The sequence below is a fragment of the Brachyhypopomus gauderio genome, chromosome 18 (assembly GCF_052324685.1).
Source record: "Brachyhypopomus gauderio isolate BG-103 chromosome 18, BGAUD_0.2, whole genome shotgun sequence".
In the NCBI taxonomy this organism is placed as follows: Eukaryota; Metazoa; Chordata; class Actinopteri; order Gymnotiformes; family Hypopomidae; genus Brachyhypopomus; species Brachyhypopomus gauderio.
The window spans coordinates 7,649,052-7,668,322 of record NC_135228.1 but is presented as its reverse complement, the minus strand read 5'-3'; the positions used below and the strand labels follow the sequence as shown (position 1 = coordinate 7,668,322).

The following is a 19,271-nucleotide window of genomic DNA, read 5'->3' as shown; positions in this document are numbered from 1 at the left end:
AGGACGTCCATGGCTCAATCCAAAATGGCGTACTTAAGCAGTAGGCACTAGATTTCAATGCAGTACGTTCTGCTCAACCATTAAAGCAGTACGTTCTTTCAGTAGGCAACTGGGCAGTATGCATACAACCTCAGACATACTAAGTTCACCATTTTACCTATGACATGTAGTCACATGATCATAGTTAAATGCTCCAGTTGAATCATGAGATAGGACAGTGTGCTGCAATCACATACTTCAAAATGGCTCCTGATTCATTAAGCCATCCGGGTACTTTTCGCTTACTGTTTAATGCATAGTAGGCCTACTGTGTATTCGGACACACTACCCTTTATCGCGTACTGCTTTAGTGTACTGTATAGGAGTATACTATGTTGAAGCCTGAGTTGGGGTGACGCGCTAAAGCTTCATTTAAAGCATAATCAAACAACACATACTACTCCATTTTATATGATAGCAGAAATCAAGTGTGTTCATATTCCCAGAACTCCATAAAGTATTAAGGCCGCAGAAGAAGAAACCAAAGTTACATCTATAGATTCGTGTTTCTAGTAACTTTCTTACTGTTAAATTACGTCACCAAGTAGGCTAATTGGGGAAAAAATAGATTTCTACTGTGAGATTTTTATTTCTGTGTTTGGTTACCTCCATCACCACTGACGTGATTATCGAAACATATTTTTAATCACTCGCTCAAAACTCTAAGTAGAAGGAAAACGATGATGACCTTGACACGCATTACGACTGCAACAGTTTAAACTTGAAAAACGCATAATCTTTCAATAGGTATTTGTCAGCCTGTGTCTGTACTACTTAGCACATGAATATCTAGGCAAGGCAGTTTTATTTGCACAGGTTTTTATACACGGACATTTAAAAGGGCTTCACATAAAAGAGCTGCCAAATACATAAATAAAACATTGATCTAAATTCACGAGATCAAATTTAAAACCGGGATTTTAAATAGAACAAATATAGAATGTGGAAAGTCGAGGAGATAGCGAATCCTGTCCCGCACGGCCTGTCTGTCAGCCGACGCTTCCGCTGCGGAGCTTAAATTAAACTTCCGATGCGTTTACTGCTAGGCTGCCATTCGTACCACGATGCTGTAAGGTGTGATGGTGGCATAATTGCTGCCTGTGTGGCTCAACGTCAAGTGCAACAAAATGTTACCTTGCTTTGATACTTTAATTTTATTACCAGCGTCTCCTGAGTGTGTGGTTCTTCGCTGAATCTGTGTGTATTTGTGGTGATGTGAGCATGTGTCTCTGGATTTTTGTGCGTGCGTCTGTTTGTGTGCATGTGTGTGTGCGCGCGTGTGTGTGTGTGTGTGAGCACCTCTCCTCCCTTACCAAGTTTTTGCATGCATGCACGGAGCCTCTCCTCCAGGCTGGAGACGCGGGAGTGAAGCTCGTCGTAGTCATATGCTCCCATCTCCTGCTGCAGGTGGGCCAGGCTGGCCGTCAGATTCTGCACCTCCTGCTTGAACTGCAGCACCAGCCGTGCGTCTGCCTTGTATTCCTCCAGCACGGGGATGAGCGGCTGCAGTTCCGCCATCTTCGCCTTCATGGTCTGCGAACACGCCACAGAGCGCGCTCACACCCACACAGCTACAGAGCGTGCTCAGACCCACACAGAGTTACAGAGCGCGCTCAGACCCACACAGAGCTACAGAGCGTGCTCACACCCACAGAGCTACAGAGCGCGCTCACACCCACACAGAGCTACAGAGCGTGCTCAGACCCACACAGAGTTACAGAGCGCGCTCAGACCCACACAGAGCTAGAGCACGCGCACTCTGTAGCTCTGTGTGGGTCTGAGCCCGCTCAGGCCAGCATGGTGCCACTAAGCACGCTCAGACCCACATGTGCTCCAGAGGTCGGTATCTCAGAGGGCAACAGAGGGCATTTAACCAGCAACATGCTCATCATCTATACATTCACCAAAGGACCAACACAGTGCTGCCTGAAAGGAAGAAAAGCCCAACTAACCCTAACTAGTCTGACTCCTCATGTGTGTGTGTGTGTGTGTGTGTGTGTGTGTGTGTGTGTAGGTGTGCTTCACAGGTGGGTTTGAGACTCAGCACACATGTGAAGTGGTGAGTGACATGTGCTTGTGTGTTCGTTCATAGGAGAGCCATCAAGAGACCAGAAGCCCACTTATTGTAAAAAAAACTCTACAATGTTGGCGAAAAATCAAGCGCTCGGAACACGAAGAACAATTGGGAAAGCACTTTATTGAGTTTCATGGTTTCCACAGCAACGGCGAAACATGCTTGTTTGACATGTTACACACAACAACGTGATTCTCAGCTATGTTCCATTATCTTTAAAAGTGTATTAGTCCAATAACCAAATATCGCAGAAAGACAAATGAAAAGCAACGTGAGCAGTTATCAACTTGGAATCATCATAATTATAATATTACTGTAAATCAAATAATAATACTGATCAGAATAGTTATGCAAATGAAACCTAATGAATGGTTTAGAGGCGCATGCGGGAAGGGATCCGATTGGTGGTTCGGTAAGGAGGGGGAAGGATTATCTTACAGGTAATGGTGTATAATAGAATACGAGAAATGTGACAAACAACTTGACTGACGCCCACTTCAGCCAATCGTGGGTTAGACCTGCCTCTTCTGGCCTCAGGCTCTCCTATTGTATGTCTTTATAGTTAGCCCTGCAAGCAAGAAACAACACACTGAGTACAGGATGCTAACTCGCTAACCTAACTAGCATACAAACATTCCCCACGCACGCGCTCGCGCACCCAAACACACACAAACACACACCCCTTCAGTCGAGCGCATGCGCTCGCGCACACAAACACACACAAACACACACCCCTTCAGTCGAGCGCACGCGCTCGCGCACACAAACACACCCCCCTTCAGTCGAGCTTAGGTTAAATGCACACAGAGTGACAGAATCACAGAATTGGCAAGCTGTGTTTAAGTTAGCATGCAGTGCATTGTGGGTTGTGTTACTGTGGTTTTTCAGCACTTTCTGTGTTGCTGTGGTGCTTTGTATGGGTGAGTTAATGCACATTGGAAAGCATGTTAGCTGTGTTTGTGTGTGTGTGTGTGTGTGTGTGTGTGTGTTAACCATGGCACCTCCCACTCTGTCATGTGTTCTTGAGTTTTTAGAAAGCTGCATGAAAACAGTGTATTATTGTTAAGTGGTTATTCACGCAGTACTGATTAATCTGTACAGATCTGTGCAAGTGGTTAGTGGCTGAGTACTGATTGACCACTGCATAACTATATACGTGGTTAGAAATTTTCAATGGCTATGGTTGAATGTTCTGTTCTAATGATTAGGCTTAATATATACACTAATAATTCATGAGCTCTAAGCTCTAAAAATTGGGAAATCAACCTGAGAAAACTCAAATATTTGGTTGAAAAATTTAAATAAAAATTTAAGAATATTTGTCAACTCCACCACAGTATTAATCCCTGTAGTGTAGCTCTCCGTGATGAACTAATGCAGACGCTGGCGCGTTCTGGCATTAACAAGAGTGAGTGAATCATTTTGGCAAGTAACGGACACCATAATAACAATATTTGGCTTCTTCCCAAAGAAGAAAGGAGAACAAATTCTTCCCTCAGAGGGGAATGTAGGGCCACAAAGAGATTTTCAACTCCTCAAAAAATGTGTCAAGGCAGGCACAAGTCCAGCTTTGAAAAATTATGTTTCCTTGTACTTCCTGACGTCGCTCGTCCTGACTGACCCCATGTATTGAATACTTTATTACTGAAGGAAGCATGGAGTGTGTGTGTGTGTGTGTGTGTGTGTGTGTGTGTGTGTGTGGCTTACCTTGTATTGCTTGGCAAGGTTTTGTTTGTGGCTTTCTTCCACTTGTCTGAATTTGTTCTCCAGGCCTCTGAGCTGGTCCTCCATTTTAACCACATACTGCAGGTCCCTCTGTGTCCGCTGATCCAGTACCTGGATTGACTGTGTCATGTTCTGCACCTATAGCAGACACACACACACACACACAAGCATATGTCAGCCAGCAGTAAAACTACTAATAATAATTTAAGTATTTTCAAGAAACTTTGAGGAATGTTCAAAGACCCATGTGTGCCTGTGTGAGTGTGTCCAAGTGTTTTGTGTCTTTGTTGATAAACGTATTAGGTATGCTGGGTTGGTGTGACAGGACTGACTCCAGCTTATTAAACCACATATAAAAGACTTCTGCCTCTCCTTTCCTGGTGTTATACTGATATCATCTTCATCAAAATTGCTCTTAATAATTATTTTTACTTATGTTGCAATTAATTTCCTTATGTACTAATTTTCATATTTATTACTCATATTGAGTGAAAGTTTGTTCTAATTGGATTTTGTTTTTATGAGCGAAGGTTGATGTCATCCTATGGGATCCCAATAAAGTGAGTTCACGTGTGTGTGTGTGTGTGTGTGTGTGTGTGTGTGTGTGTGTGTGTACCAGTGTATTTTAAAGAAGCCACAAACACAGTGGAGGGCTACACGGGCTTGTGTTTGTCACAAGGACAGTCTTATCTCTAGAGACGGCAGCTGACACGGTGATGCTGCCTGTGTGACATCATCCTCTCAGAATGGAGCTGCACGCAAGATGTGGTCGCCACGGTTACCTTCTCCAGGAGCTGGCGGAGCTGTTTGGTGCGTGCGTCCCTGGAGCACATGGTCTGCTGGGGGGCAACGACGGTGCACACACACCGGCCCTCGCTGTCCTGTGCTGAACTGTACACCTGCCAGGACTCCTCCGGGTTAGCAGGAAACACCTGGACGTACGAGGGGACACGGACAGGAAAGGAGGGACACAGAGGGAGGTGGACAACAGCGAGAGAGACAGGTGGGGAACAGGTGAGACGTGTGGGGGGGCAAAGAGAGAGACAGGTGGGAATAGAGAGAGACAGGTGAGGGGAGATAAAGAGAGACCAATGGGAGACAGAGACAGGTGAGGGACAGGAAGATATAAGCGGGGACAGAGAGAGGTGTAAGACGGGTTGAACACATCGACAGATGGAGAAACAGGTGAGAAGGGAGGAGAGAAGAGGGGAAGTAGATGGAGTGTGAGACAGTATAAGAAAGATATACAATACACCTGCACACTCATGTTTTGACCACTATAGGGGCAGATAATATTTTGAAAGATTAAATACCTTGCTTTACCAGCACTAAGGGTGGAATTGTCCTTGTAGGACAAGTGACATGGACACAGAGCCATATTGGTGAACACACACTAATTTATATGTGAACATGTTTCTGCCCATGGGGCTGATGACCCTTGGGGTCTGGTGAGTGGGTGTAGTCCCACTCCTAACATGTTTTGATTCGTGACTATTTTACATCAAGTAAGTTCTGATTGGTTGGTTGTCTCACATGGGTACAGTGATCGTTTCAGTTGAGGCTTGGACGTTTTGGGGGTTGTCAATGAATGTGTGAGGTTGTATATGTATCACTATGAAATTTTACAACCCAAACGACTCTAATACAAACACGCGCGCGCAAAGCCACGAACACACGCACATACACAAGCTTACGCAAAGCCCCATCTGCTCGTGCTACGTCAAACCACACCCCTCTGCTCGTGCTACGTCAAACCACACCCCTCTGCTCGTGCTACGTCAAACCACACCCCTCTGCTCGTGCTACCAATCGAATCTTTAGCATCGCAGAGCGCGCTGCTGCTTCGTCCAGGGGATGGAAAGTTCAAAACAGACCATAATATCCAAGTTTCACTTTTAAATAACACATCATGTTGCCTTTTAGCTGACGAAAAGTGCGGTGTCACCAAAAAGCGTGTATTTGAGTACAGTACTCCGTAGGTATTGTGTGTGTGTGTGTGTGTGTGTGTGTTAGTAGTAATTGTCAGTAACTCGTGTGTGTTAGTAGTAATTGTCAGTAACGCGATCGCTTTGATTGAAAAAAATTGCTGGACTGGGTTTTTTTTGTCTTTCTTGCGCTCGGCCACGCGAGATTACCGTTAAAGCACAAATGCATCTAAAGTGTAAATGAGACAGGCGGTCTGGAGGCAACCCAAGGGGATTAAATCCATTTGGGTAAACACGCTTCATGCACTGGACCGGAGCACGCCCCTCACCCGCAACACCACCCCGTCCCGTTACTCTCAATATCAAAGACAACCCGATACCAAGCGGAACAGCGATATCACGATTCTTAACTCAAAATTACATTTCACAAAAAGTACTTTGCTGCCTTACATGGAAACCAGGCTGACCAGGAGATCTTTATCATTTACAAATATCACGTCGTGTGCACAACTAAATAAATGTATACATGTTACAATATATGTTTCCACAGCGCGCACCATGCGCGAGACACAAATTACGCACGGATCCTGTAAACTCAGCAAATCTAATGAACCACAAACTCTTAAAGCACACGGGCTTCACTGGGAAGTCCGTTAACATTAGAGATATTACTACAGGTCCAAAAGATGCGTCTACTTTGAGATTTGGCTTTGCGCGCCACACCATAAATCAAGGCACTGTAACGCCACGATATCTGCGCCCTTTGTACAATGACTCGGTTAACGGTGATTACGGTGTTCCGGTACATAACCAGATAACGTATAATTATCTGCGAGGGAATTAACATACATTAAATGATTAAATGAACTAAATTGATCCGTTATATCGGAGCTGTAAAGAGGAGACGCTCACTTTGAAACTATAGGTTTCGTGCCACCTGAAAATGTCTTATGTATTTTTCCTCCGAGAAAACCTCGGGGATAATTGTGGTTATCTTTAAAAAGGGAGAAAAGGTTTGCACAGAACAAAAATGCGCCCCTCGTCAAACGAAGAAAAAGTGCCTGACTCACTCCGGTGCTCCGGTCCAGATAACCGCTCTGCGCCGCGGTCAGTTTGGTGGTGTTAAGCCCGACCAGCGACGGCAAGGTCTGGGACATCCAGTTGGTGATCATGGCCATCGTGCTGAGGACCACTCCGATCTTCAGCAAAGGCACCGTCATCTTTGCGCTCCGCGTTCAGCTCCAACTTTCATTCCACACGCGCCACCGGATAACCGACGCGGCAAGCCGAGCTGCCTAGCAGAACCTCAGAGACCTTGATCTTCTCCTCGTGCGTGCCCGGATCGGACGGTATCGTCTCGGTCATCTTTTTTGGACTGGGTGGTGTTTGTCGCTATGGAACACAGCCGGTGCGTGCAGTGAGAGGGAACGCAAGAATCATGTGGTTGTGATCTTCTCCAAGGAGCGGTCTTCCCGCGAACGTCCCGTGTATTGCTGAGTTGTGTCGGGTCCACTATTTAGTCCGCCGGCGTCCTTGGTCCACCTTCCCCCTCGGTAGCTGCTCGTGACCGACTGCACACACTTCACACCGACAGCTCGCTTAAGATAAGAAAGAGGCGGTGCCACGCGCCCCTACATAACGAAGCACAGTGTGATGTCAGGTTCGGTCTGCCCACGAGTCCCCCATTGAACAGGTCCACACGGGTCCATGCAGTCGGCTCTAAAACGGCGCGCTACAGTCCCGTGCCCTGCAGGACAATAAATGAGCGCTCGGGCGAAGGTCACGCGCTCCAAAAGGAGCGCTCGTGCGCTTAATTACCCCTGCGCAGGTGGCGATTCTCACGCTGCCCGAGGCGCGCGCTTGTTGGTTTCCCTGAATGACCCAGCTGATGTTAATTTAATGAGCAGTCGGACACAATTTGCGTCATTAAAGATTAACAGCCGCCTTTCCAGTATTTCTTTTGCATATACCTCAATGCATATACTGATCAATGAACAATGCGAAGAAACAGTGAGAAGATGTTGTGCTGACAGGTCTGGAAATATCTTCATGGAAATGTCAGAGACGTGCTACAAACAAGAGCTGGAGGGGTTTCAGGCGAGCGAAATTCGTTTAAAATGTGCGGAAAAATAAGGAAAACAATATGGGATGTTTGATCAGGTCCCTATACGTAGCCCGAGACGGGATGTTGGTGAGCCGTAGCGTTTTTTGCTGCTGTTTGCATCAGAATGATTCGAGCGCCCTCTAGTCGCAGTTAAATGTATTACGTTTGCGGATTGCCCGACTCGTGAGACAGTAAACGTCACTGACAATACCGGTACAATACATAACGACTGAAAACCACCGGTTCCAGTTCACACTGCCACGTTTAATTTTAGGTCTCTGCGTGAAGTAACGTGTGCGGCATAGTCACGAACGGAACGTGTGAAAGCGTCATTTACTCGCGTGCTGCACATTCGAAAATCCCATCATGGAACTCTCAGGTTCATTTATAGCCTTTCAGGAAAGTAGGCCTAATTAAAAAGTTTTGCTACTACTGTTACATTAACCAGTAAGAAACTGAGATTGAATCTAAGATTAAAATGTTTTGGGTGTACTGTTTTTTATGGGTTTGCAATGTAATGGTCAGCCCTTTTATAACCTGTCATAAAATTAATTCTACTCCAGTAACACAACTTACCAGAGAAAAATATAGAGTACCAGTCAGTGGAATAAAATAACATTTGAAGTAGTTATTATAAGAAAAAGAGAAATCAAAAACTGGTCTTAGATCAGAGAGACACAGCAATGTAGTGAAGGAGTTTAGTATGTAGTACGTGGGAATTCTTGGAACTTGAAGGGAGTTAAAAGAAAGAGGGAGAGTAAAGACAGATGGACAGAGGTGGGGGGAAGCCATGCTGAGGTGTGTGTGTGTGTGTGTGTGTGTGTGTGTGTGTGTGTGTGTGTGTGTGTGTGTGTGTGTGTGTGTGTGTGTGCAGGTATGTGTAAGCTGGGTTTCTCTGTTCTGTGCTGAAGCTGAGTTACTTGGGCTGAGGCAGGAGGAAGGAAGAGCATACCTGATCAGGCACTGAGGGGAATTTACAATGTAGTGATGAGAGAGAGAGAGAGAAAGATATGTGTGTGTGTGTGTGTGTGTGTGTGTGTGTGTGTGTGTGTGTGTCTGCATGCATGTCTGGGTGAGTAAGATGCAGAGAATTCGAGACTTTGTTGTGGGAGAAATGGGGAGAGGGATGTCTGTATTTGAGAGAGAGAGTTTTTAAGATTGCTGTGTATCTGTGTGTGAGATTTTTGCGAGGGCAAAAATGAGAAAGTGTGGCAGAGAGTGAAAGAGTCACTTTGGAGGAAGAGAAAGACACAAAGACATAACGTCAGAGATAGAGAGATGAAAAGATGAAAGGGAAGGCTGCTGTCAGCACAAATCACTATGGGGTAGAGGTCTATCTGGCCTTTTGATAGCATAGGGCAGTGTTTGTCAGAGAGAGAGAGAGAGAGAGAGACAGACAGACAGAGAGAGAGAGAGAGAGAGAGACAGAGAGAGAGAGAGAATATGGAACACTCATAACCCAGCAACAAAATCAAAGGTGCCTGAGTAACTGAGTAAAACTATAGTAATGCAACTCAGTGAACCATGATACACTCTTTACAGGTGCCCAAAGTATCAGAGCACTGCACACATACAAACAAGCAAACCCAACAAAACTGTCTCTAACCACTACTTATATCACTATGGCCTGCAGTCTTGTGCTCGAAGTGTGAGCTCCCATCGTCCTCCAGGTCAAGCTCGGGTCGCGGTTACTTATTCATGTTTTCGGCTCGGCGTCCGACGCACTAAATATACGAGGATGGTGATGAATCTGGACTTCATCACCCGGATGCGTCTTAAGTGTGGCCAAGTCCGCGGTGAAGCCGGGAAGGAAATGAAGCCGTGGCAGTCATCTTTTTATTTAATTTGGCAGGTTTTATTGTGTTTAATTATTCATACGATGGTTCTGCTCCCGCCACAGCCTTGCGATATTATCAGGACACTGCAGGTCTCAGACCGTGAGGGAGCAAATACAAAAAAAAGGTGCTTTAATGCTTCAGAACCACCTAAACGCACCTGCGGCAATAGAGGTTCAATGCCCGAAAGGTGAACGATGGCCTTTAGGGCAGTGTCTCTCAACCCAGTTATCAGGAAGCTGCCACACAGTCCAGGTGCTGGCTCTGAGAACCAAGCCTCTTCCAGGTGCTCAGTGTCCTCACTTGCTCGGTTCGGGCGTGTTGGGCAGTATCTGAGGGCGGAAATGTGGCCAGTGGCTCCCTAGGAATGAACTGAGAGAAGGTGGTTTAGGCAGCGGCCAGTTATGGACGTAGGTGGAGGCGCTCGTGGGTTGGGTGGAGGAGATTTTCTTGAAACGCAGGCCGGCACTGATGCGGCGTAGGCACAGTTTAATTTAACGGAAAACTGTCAAGTCAATAGAAGCAGGAAAAATGTAAAGAGGCGTCCACCCTGACAGGTGTGGGCGTGCGGCAGCTTGGCTCGCTTGCTTGTAAGCCTTCACTGCAGGTCGGGTGAGCCCGCGCACCGTCTGGCACATGACACACTAGCACAGTTTGCTTTCTTTGCTGTTTTTTTTATTTGTCTGCCCTCATTCTGCCCGGAACACACTGCGGTGATAAAGGGGTGACCCTTCTGCACGGCGCTGGCCCAAATCGCGCTCACGAGCCCAAAGAGGCCAGCGGTGTGTGAAGCATGAAGCGTGATGGCGGTGACGATGGCGGGAATGGGGCCAGGCCAGCTGAGCAGCAGGAGTGTAGTGGATGATGGTGTGCAAATGGATTTTTCCTTCAGAATGAATCAGAGGGTGGGATGATATATCCCTGAAATGAAACATCACGATATGTGATGCAGGGCATCATAGGAATATATCATTGAATGTATCGTATATAGGAATGTATTGTTGAGCATGCATATCGATACTCACCTGAGATTATTAGTTTTAGCACTAGGCTTATGTAAGCCTGCCAAACTCAGATGCTTATGAAGCAGCAGGAGTGCTGTGAGGATTTTTTCAATGCCAGTGTACAATCTGACCTTTAGTGTTGTTGCAGACGCTTTACTATGGGAGATCTGTCTGTAATATAACTGCATGGAAAATGTCTTAAAAGACTGCATTATACTGCTGAATGCAGAACCCTCACTTCCTCCCTCACTCACCCTCTCCCTCCCACACTCACTCAGTCACTCCCACACTCCCTCACTCACTCCCTCACTCACCCTCTCCCTCCCACACTCACTCAGTCACTCCCACACTCCCTCACTTCCTCCCTCACTCACCCTCTCCCTCCCACACTCACTCAGTCACTCCCACACTCCCTCACTCACTCCCTCACTCACCCTCTCCCTCCCTCCCACACTCACTCAGTCACTCCCACACTCCCTCTCTTCCTCCCTCACTCACCCTCTCCCTCCCACACTCACTCAGTCACTCCCACACTCCCTCACTTCCTCCTTCACTCACCCTCTCCCTCCCACACTCACTCAGTCACTCCCACACTCCCTCACTCACTCCTTCACTCACCCTCTCCCTCCCACACTCACTCAGTCACTCCCACACTCCCTCACTCACTCCCTCACTCACCCTCTCCCTCCCACACTCACTCAGTCACTCCCACACTCCCTCACTTCCTCCCTCACTCACCCTCTCCCTCCCACACTCACTCAGTCACTCCCACACTCCCTCACTCACTCCTTCACTCACCCTCTCCCTCCCACACTCACTCAGTCACTCCCACACTCCCTCACTCACTCCTTCACTCACCCTCTCCCTCCCACACTCACTCAGTCACTCCCACACTCCCTCACTCACCCTCTCCCTCCCACACTCACTCAGTCACTCCCACACTCCCTCACTCACTCCTTCACTCACCCTCTCCCTCCCACACTCACTCAGTCACTCCCACACTCCCTCACTCACTCCCTCACTCACCCTCTCCCTCCCACACTCACTCAGTCACTCCCACACTCCCTCACTCACTCCTTCACTCACCCTCTCCCTCCCACACTCACTCAGTCACTCCCACACTCCCTCACTCACTCCTTCACTCACCCTCTCCCTCCCACACTCACTCAGTCACTCCCACACTCCCTCACTCACTCCCTCACTCACCCTCTCCCTCCCACACTCACTCAGTCACTCCCACACTCCCTCACTTCCTCCCTCACTCACCCTCTCCCTCCCACACTCACTCAGTCACTCCCACACTCCCTCACTCACTCCCTCACTCACCCTCTCCCTCCCACACTCACTCACTCTCTCCCACACTCCCTCATTCACTCACTAACTCTCATTCACTCTTTCTACTACACTCACTCACTCCCTCCCTCCCTCTCTCCCTTCCTCACTCCCTCACTCTTGTGCTCCTTCACTCACTTACTCTAATTCTCTCAACTCAATGTTTTCAGGTGTGTGATTTGACTATATGAACAATACTTTTCATCAATCAATCAGTCAAAATCAAAATGTATTCATTCATGCTTTTTACAACAGTTATTGTCACAAACAGCTTTACAAGTGTCCGAGTCCAAGCCCGTAGTGAGCAAGCCAAGGGCGACAGTGGCAAGGAAAACCTCCCTAAGAGCAAGAGGAAGAAACCTTAAGAGGAACCAAGATTCAGGAGGGGGGGGGGGACCCATCCTCCTCTGGCCGACACTGGTCACCATAACAACAATTAGAGAGATACTTTTCATGTGTTATACTGCTTTAGATGTGGCACTATGGAAAGTGTTGTGGTTGTAGAGGATAGAGGTTATCGATGGTGGAGGGGGTAGGGAATGGGGATAGATGATATGTCATAGTGGATATGGAGTAGGGCTAGTGGATGCAGGAGGGGATAGGGTTGGCCAGAAGAGAAAGTGATAAGGGAGTGAGGGTACAGAAACTACATATGGTAGGGGACAAGGGACACAACATAGGGTGTAAAATGTCTTTTTTGCTTTCTTTTCCAGGAGCAGTCATTATCATTCAACTAGAGGCTACTTAAATTCTATCACTGCTTTGTAGCATTGAGACAAATGAGTACTGGTGCCATCAAGTACATCATGCCAATGAAAAGTAGATGGCTCCTTGAAGTCAGCGAAGCAGCTAAACACGTCTCCATTCTGTGTTCGATCTACCTCTAGGGTGTAAAACCAGCAGACGTCCAGAGAGCTTCCTCAGGATGAGCTAGGAGGATTTGGGCAGCATTCTCTGCAGGTAATGTGGGCAGTTCCAGTGTGGTCTAATGCGTGCAGACTCAGACGGACTTTGTGTGAGGCAGCTCTGTGAAAATATGGAATAGTTCAGCGTGGGGCGGCTTTAGCTTCTCGTACGACTTCATCCTGTGAAAGCCAATGACATCCGTCTCGGGCTCTGGGTTTTGCAGTGCTCTTTTGTTCTCTCTCTCTTTTTCTCTCTCTCTCTCCTGTTACCCCATCGTTCCTGATTCTCTCCTGTTTCTCTATTCTTATTGTTCTCATAACTCACTCTCTTTTTGATCTCCTTCACATTCTGACCTCTGATTCTGTCCGTCTTGCCCCCCTTTGACAATCGTCTTCACTTCTTTTCCTTTTATTTTGTTTCTCTGTCTCTTTCTTGCTCTTTATTTCTCTCTATCTCTTTCTCTCCAGTAGAATCGGATTGTGTCTAATTTGCATAGCAAACACTAATTTCTTCTTTAAAGTTTCACCCAGAGAGGAATCAGGACTGGGCAGCAGGTAAATGTTCACACACACACACACACACACACACACACACACACACACACACACACACACACACACACAAAACACACACACACACATATAACACACACACACACACGAGCGCACATACACAACACTCACACACCACACACGCACACACATAGACGCACACACACACACACAACACAAGCACACACACACATGCACGCACATATGAACACGCACACATGAACACACATACAACAGACACACACACACACACACAACACAACACAAAACACACACACACACACACACACGAGCGCACATACACAACACACACACACACACACACACACAACACAAGCACACACACACATGCACACATGAACACACACACAACAGACACACACACACACACACACAACACAAGCACACACACACACACACAACACAAGCACACACACACACATGCACGCACACATGAACACGCACACATGAACACGCACACATGAACACACACAACAGACGCACACACACACTTAATCAAAATGGACCAGGGCACAACCTATTTTGTTATGCTAGATAACAGCCTGTGAACAGAGAGAGACTGATGTGTGTTCTTGTGTGTGTGTTTAAGAGTCAGACAGTGGTGTATGGTTTATGAATTCTTTTAAATATAGAGAAATTTAGGAGTGGCTCAAATAAATTCACATAGAATACAGCAGCTGGTATCTCTGCACTCCATACCTGCTGACCAACACACACACTCACTCTCATATTGCTCATTTTTCTTTTCCATTCCACCTCTCTATATATTTCTCATAATCTCTCTCTTGTACTGTTCTCATAATGCAAACCAAAATGCTCCCTCACCCAGGAGAAGCAGCACGTATTTATATTTGTAATTTATCAATACAACAGTACTGTAATGGTGTATTTGTAATGTTTTTAATACTGTAGTACTGTAACAGTGTATTTGTAATGTATTAATACTGTACTAATGTAACAGTGTGCTTGTAATGTATTAATACTGTAGTACAGTAACGGTGTATTTGTCAGATCTCCCCACCTTCCTTCAGTTTTACATGACATCCGTACCTGGAACTAAAACACTGGCACTAAGCATTAGTAATTACCACCTCCGCTTTTCCATGGAGACCGGTAGTTCTAAACCTCACGACTTAACAATAGCGGAACAATTTCACAGCCAGCCAATCTTCTAACCGAGAAGTGAACAGTATGGCAACTCTGCAGGGAAACTGCGATGAAACAATGCGTTGCTAAGCGCACTCTTTTCTACACTTAACGCTGTCCTCCAGGGCTGTTGCCGCATAACTCTAGCAAGGTTAGTTGCATAAAACACACACACACGCACGCACGCACGCACGCACGCACGCACGCACACACACACACACACACACACACACACACACACACACACACACACACACACACACACACACACACACACACACCAGACACCTACAGTGTTTATATAAGTCCAACTGGACTCGTATGAACACAGTGGGCGTTTGTTTCAGTGGGTGTTTTTGGAGGACCAGTTCACTTTGGCGAGCTTATCCAAAAGTCTGTTTTCTGCTAGTTCGACGCATTTGACAAGCGTTTTTTTAGCTGCCGACAACTTATTTTTTTTTTGTTGAAAATATACTTCAGACGGAGACGGAGAAGTGAGGACTTCGATGGGGAGACGACCATGACAGTAGTCACAGCCCCACAGCCCCGGACTTATTGACACGAACTCACGTGCTTTGAAACGTCCTTTCGAATACAGGACCAAAGCATGATGACGTGTTTGGGCTCCGTCGTATGACGTTTTGTATCGTGGCCTTTTCCGAGCTCGTTTTCTAATGCCCATGAGTGCGCTATTACGTGGTTCGTAGCGAGACGGACCGATTTCAGAAAGCACGCACCCTCTCGTGGATGCGTCAGGACGAAGGTAGCTTCGCTTGTTAGTCATGGATCTCAGTGTGGATCTCAGTTGAGCCCGGTCCAGGGATTAACCTGGGTGATGCACGCTTGGTTCCCTATAAAACAAAATCAACACAGAGCCCTCGCGTTCTCTCCGTATTCCGTCCCACACCCAATATGAACGGCGTCTTTTCACTTTAACACTTCATCCATCAACTTTCAAAGAATAAAAGCCACTTATTATTCTTTGAAATTCAGTTAACATTTTTTTATTTGTAAGCTCAGAAACTTTTCGAGAGATCTGAAAGCCAGTGTCTGCTTTATGCGGTACGTATGCAGTTACATTGTGGTTTGGCATTAGAGACACTTGTCGTTGAGAGTGGGCCGAGCGAACTTGTGGTCATCTTCATTTAACTCTTCCCAAACGATCGTAATGGAGTGGGCCACGGGTGCACGACGCGAGCGGCGGTAACCGGTGCGTTTTGGCACACTCCGGTCCAGATTCATTTTATGCGTACATATTGAGTGGTGCGAGACCTACGGGAGTCCGCGGTTTACATGCAACCACCACCACCGGTCACCAGGAGGATGCGAGCAACTCACTAGCCGAGCTATTATTTACTTTGTTCAGCGAAGCGTGAAGAGCATATTCACTGCTCATCGTTTCGCATTCAGCTTCTCAAGGTCTGCGTTATGGACGAGTCTGGTCCCTCTGGTTCCAAGTCCTGATTTCTTTCAGAATATTAGGATGCATTTTATAGAATTTCATCCATAAAAAGTCAATCCTTCGCTTGTGGTTTATTGTGTTATTAATTTGGCACCGGTGATACTCGCGGCGACAGCCAAACGTGGCGCAAAGCTATCCATATGATCTGCGTGTGATCCCCGTCGTTAATGTGTTTCAAGCGCGCGAATCTCGCTAATTTACGCCGACTCTTTGCGCGCAGAGCGCCGGTTGTGGAGGTAGTGAGCGACGTGAATGGGGGAGGTAAGATGGCGATGGACCTACTTGCGTGAGTTCCGTGCCCATCAGCACGAGCAGAATGAGACTCACGAGCTTGTTCACGGGCTGCATTTCGCGCCTCCACTCTTTTGGGCTCGGTCTCACATGCAGATCCGGACCGGTGGCTCGTCTCGCCCCTCTCGTCTCTCCTCGGTCCCGCGCGGCTACGCTGGTTCTCGCCTGATTCTTTCAGTAGTGGAATGACGGAGAAACTAGAATATGTCTCGAGCAGTCGTCTCTGGGCATATTTATCTCATCTCGCGGTCTGATTGCCGCCACCGCTACGCTCTCCAGTCTCTCCTGGTTCTGGTTCTCTATCTCTCGTGCAGCTTAATGGTTCCTGCCCTCTCCGTTGATCATCGGTAGCGAAACAGGAAACAGCGCTGACAGATCCGATATCGCCCAGAAGTTTAGTCCACTGTGAGGCTCTGAGAAAGAGGGAACGTTCGGAAGCGCGAGGGAGAGCTGTCAGCCGTTATGAGACCGGATATGACACCCAACGCGCGTGGGAAATTCAACTATGGCAAATCAGAAATGGGGAGAAAGAGAGGGAGAGAGAGTTAGAAAGTAAGTGAGAGAGATAAGGAGGGGTCTGCAGGTAAAATTAAACTATCTGAGTAAACCCCTGGCCTTAGAAACCAGACAAAACATTTAATTTATATATGTGAAAGATGTGTAAAGAAACATTCAGGAACTCAGAAGAAATCTTATGGATTTAAGGAGAAAAGTTCATCCAAGTCCTTAAAAGTATTGCAAGTGTGTGTGTGTGTTTGTGTGAGTGAGTGTGTGTGTGTGTGTGTGTGTGTGTGTGTGTGTGTGTGTGTATTTGTGCATGTCTGTGTGTGCAAGTGTGTGTGTATCTGGGACTGTGTGTACATGTGTACACTTAGGCTTAGGGGAGATTAGCCTAAAGGAATATTTTTAGCTATGGAAAAACATTGTCTGTGCCATGAAGAATAAACTTCTGCTAAGGGGCAGTTACATTGGTAAACAATGCTTTTGGTTTTCACTAAATAAATAAATCATTTATTATGTACTTTTACATGATGAAACAACAATGTCACCCATATATCATCTATAGTTTTTTCCCCATTGTTCTTATATATCATTATGTATGGAAAAGGTTTAAGAAAGCGATTCCTTTCTGTTAGCTGATTACTTCTGCACACTGAAAAGGGATGTTTCTTAGGCTAAATACAGAGAAAACACCTGTACATTTTAGTAATGCGCTTGTGCATATTTTAAGTGTAATAACAGAATTATTTATGAATAAGTCATATATATATTTAGTGTCAATTTTGACTGTCCTGTCCAGTCAAAATAACGTGTGATTGAAAAACTCTAAAAACAGGTTTCCATTTATTGTAAACAAAATACAGTTCATGCTTCAGTCACACATAGTTAGTGTTAGTCTGCGTTGTTGTTCAATAGGTGCTCCAAGCCTTTGCTGTAATTTTGTTGTTTTTTGTACTGTTTTAGACAAAAAACATCAGTCCCAAGAAAGACATAGCAGAAAGGCAGAAGAGGAATATGGTTATAGAGTTCAAAAAGGCGATCATAAAGAAGTATGAAAAACACATTCGTGTGACAGACTTAGCATTGGAATTCATTGGCCGTTGGATTTTGTTAAAACATTAGCTTTATACAATATTACTTACCTAAAAGTGTAATTATTGATCGTTTTTGTAGGGAAATAGGAACATTTATGGTAAAAAAATTGATGGTCGAGAACCAATTAATCGGTTTTCAGTTATTTCTTACGGGGAAATTCGATTCGACACTCAACCACATCAGTTGTTGACGCGAGTTCTGGAATGGATTACCGTAGACTTCCGGGGTTCTACTGTATAGAGACAAGCAGTAACTTCCATAGATGCTGTTGTCCATGGTGCTGAAATTGTTAGGTTCCATAGTGCTGTAAATGTTGCTGTCCATGGTACTAAATATCACCACATTCAGGAGACTGAAACTACATGGAATCTCTCTGCATAGCTTAGAAGTTAGTAGGTTGGTAAGTTTAACATATTACTGGGTCTATATTACTCTCTGATTCCAGGTTGCATTTTTTAGCATTTGAAAAGTTTGAGGGCATTGAGGGCATTGTTCATATAGCACTGAAAAATCGATTTGTAGCCAAAGATCATATCCTGGCATTCAGTATAATTTTTTACACAATATAGGGAAAATCCTTGTGAGACAATGTACACTGCAGTGGCTGTCTTGCTCACTTTATGCCTGCTTAAATTGATTTACTGGTCTGTGCAGATAACATGACAATGTCAGTGCAGGTAATACTTGGTTTTGCTCAGGATTTGTTGTGTATTGTAAAGCTGCACTTTACAATATGGCCATGGATCCATGGCCAGGGAGCAAAGGTCCATCTGCATATCTGAAAGGACAGATTTGAGGGCTGAAGTGATGCGGCCCAGTTGCCGCCACCGATTCTGGCTCGGCCCAGAGGCGCTGGAGGGGCAGGCAGGGCTTCACGATCCTTGCTGGGATTCCTGCTAATAAGCCAGGCGGGTTTTCTCCACGCCGCCGTGTTTGTTGCTCGCTGACCTCACTGCGTGTCTGTGCTGCTTCACATCGCCTCCAGTGCAGCTTAATGTTTCGTGACCTTGCTGTGTCGGCTCTACTCATAGGAAAACGCTGATGGACCACTGGGAACATAATTGCTTTGTTTTTCTCTGTTGTTGTTAATACAATGTAAATCAAATGGCCTGAAAATCATTTCCAGTAGTCTTTGGCATTCAGAAATACTGTAATATAATATTATTGTGTATAAGTGTTGGTTGGGGGGGGGGGGGGGGGGGGTGAGTGTGCTTGTATAAATCGTAAAGAGAATTAAATTAGTTCTGTCACCACAGGCTG

At 46.1% G+C, this 19,271-nt stretch overlaps 1 protein-coding gene across 3 annotated transcripts in view; it reads right to left on the bottom strand.

Moving 5' to 3' along the window:
- The window catches only part of olfm1b (olfactomedin 1b), a 24,997-nt gene extending 8,119 nt beyond the window's left edge, over positions 1 to 16,878 (bottom strand). Inside the window, exons 1-5 of one of the 3 annotated variants that reach the window (XM_076979836.1) lie at positions 16,407 to 16,878; positions 15,400 to 15,513; positions 4,621 to 4,770; positions 3,821 to 3,976; positions 1,353 to 1,572 (exon numbers count right to left, since the gene is read on the bottom strand). In XM_076979836.1, coding sequence (XP_076835951.1) covers positions 1,353 to 1,572; positions 3,821 to 3,976; positions 4,621 to 4,671 — 427 coding nt within the window. In that variant the 5' untranslated portion in view covers positions 4,672 to 4,770; positions 15,400 to 15,513; positions 16,407 to 16,878. Of the gene's footprint in view, positions 1 to 1,352; positions 1,573 to 3,820; positions 3,977 to 4,620; positions 4,771 to 6,833; positions 7,949 to 15,399; positions 15,514 to 16,406 lie in introns of those variants that run through there. The other 2 variants (XM_076979835.1, XM_076979834.1) reach the window with 2 other exon arrangements.
- Positions 16,879 to 19,271: the final 2,393 nt, after the last annotated feature.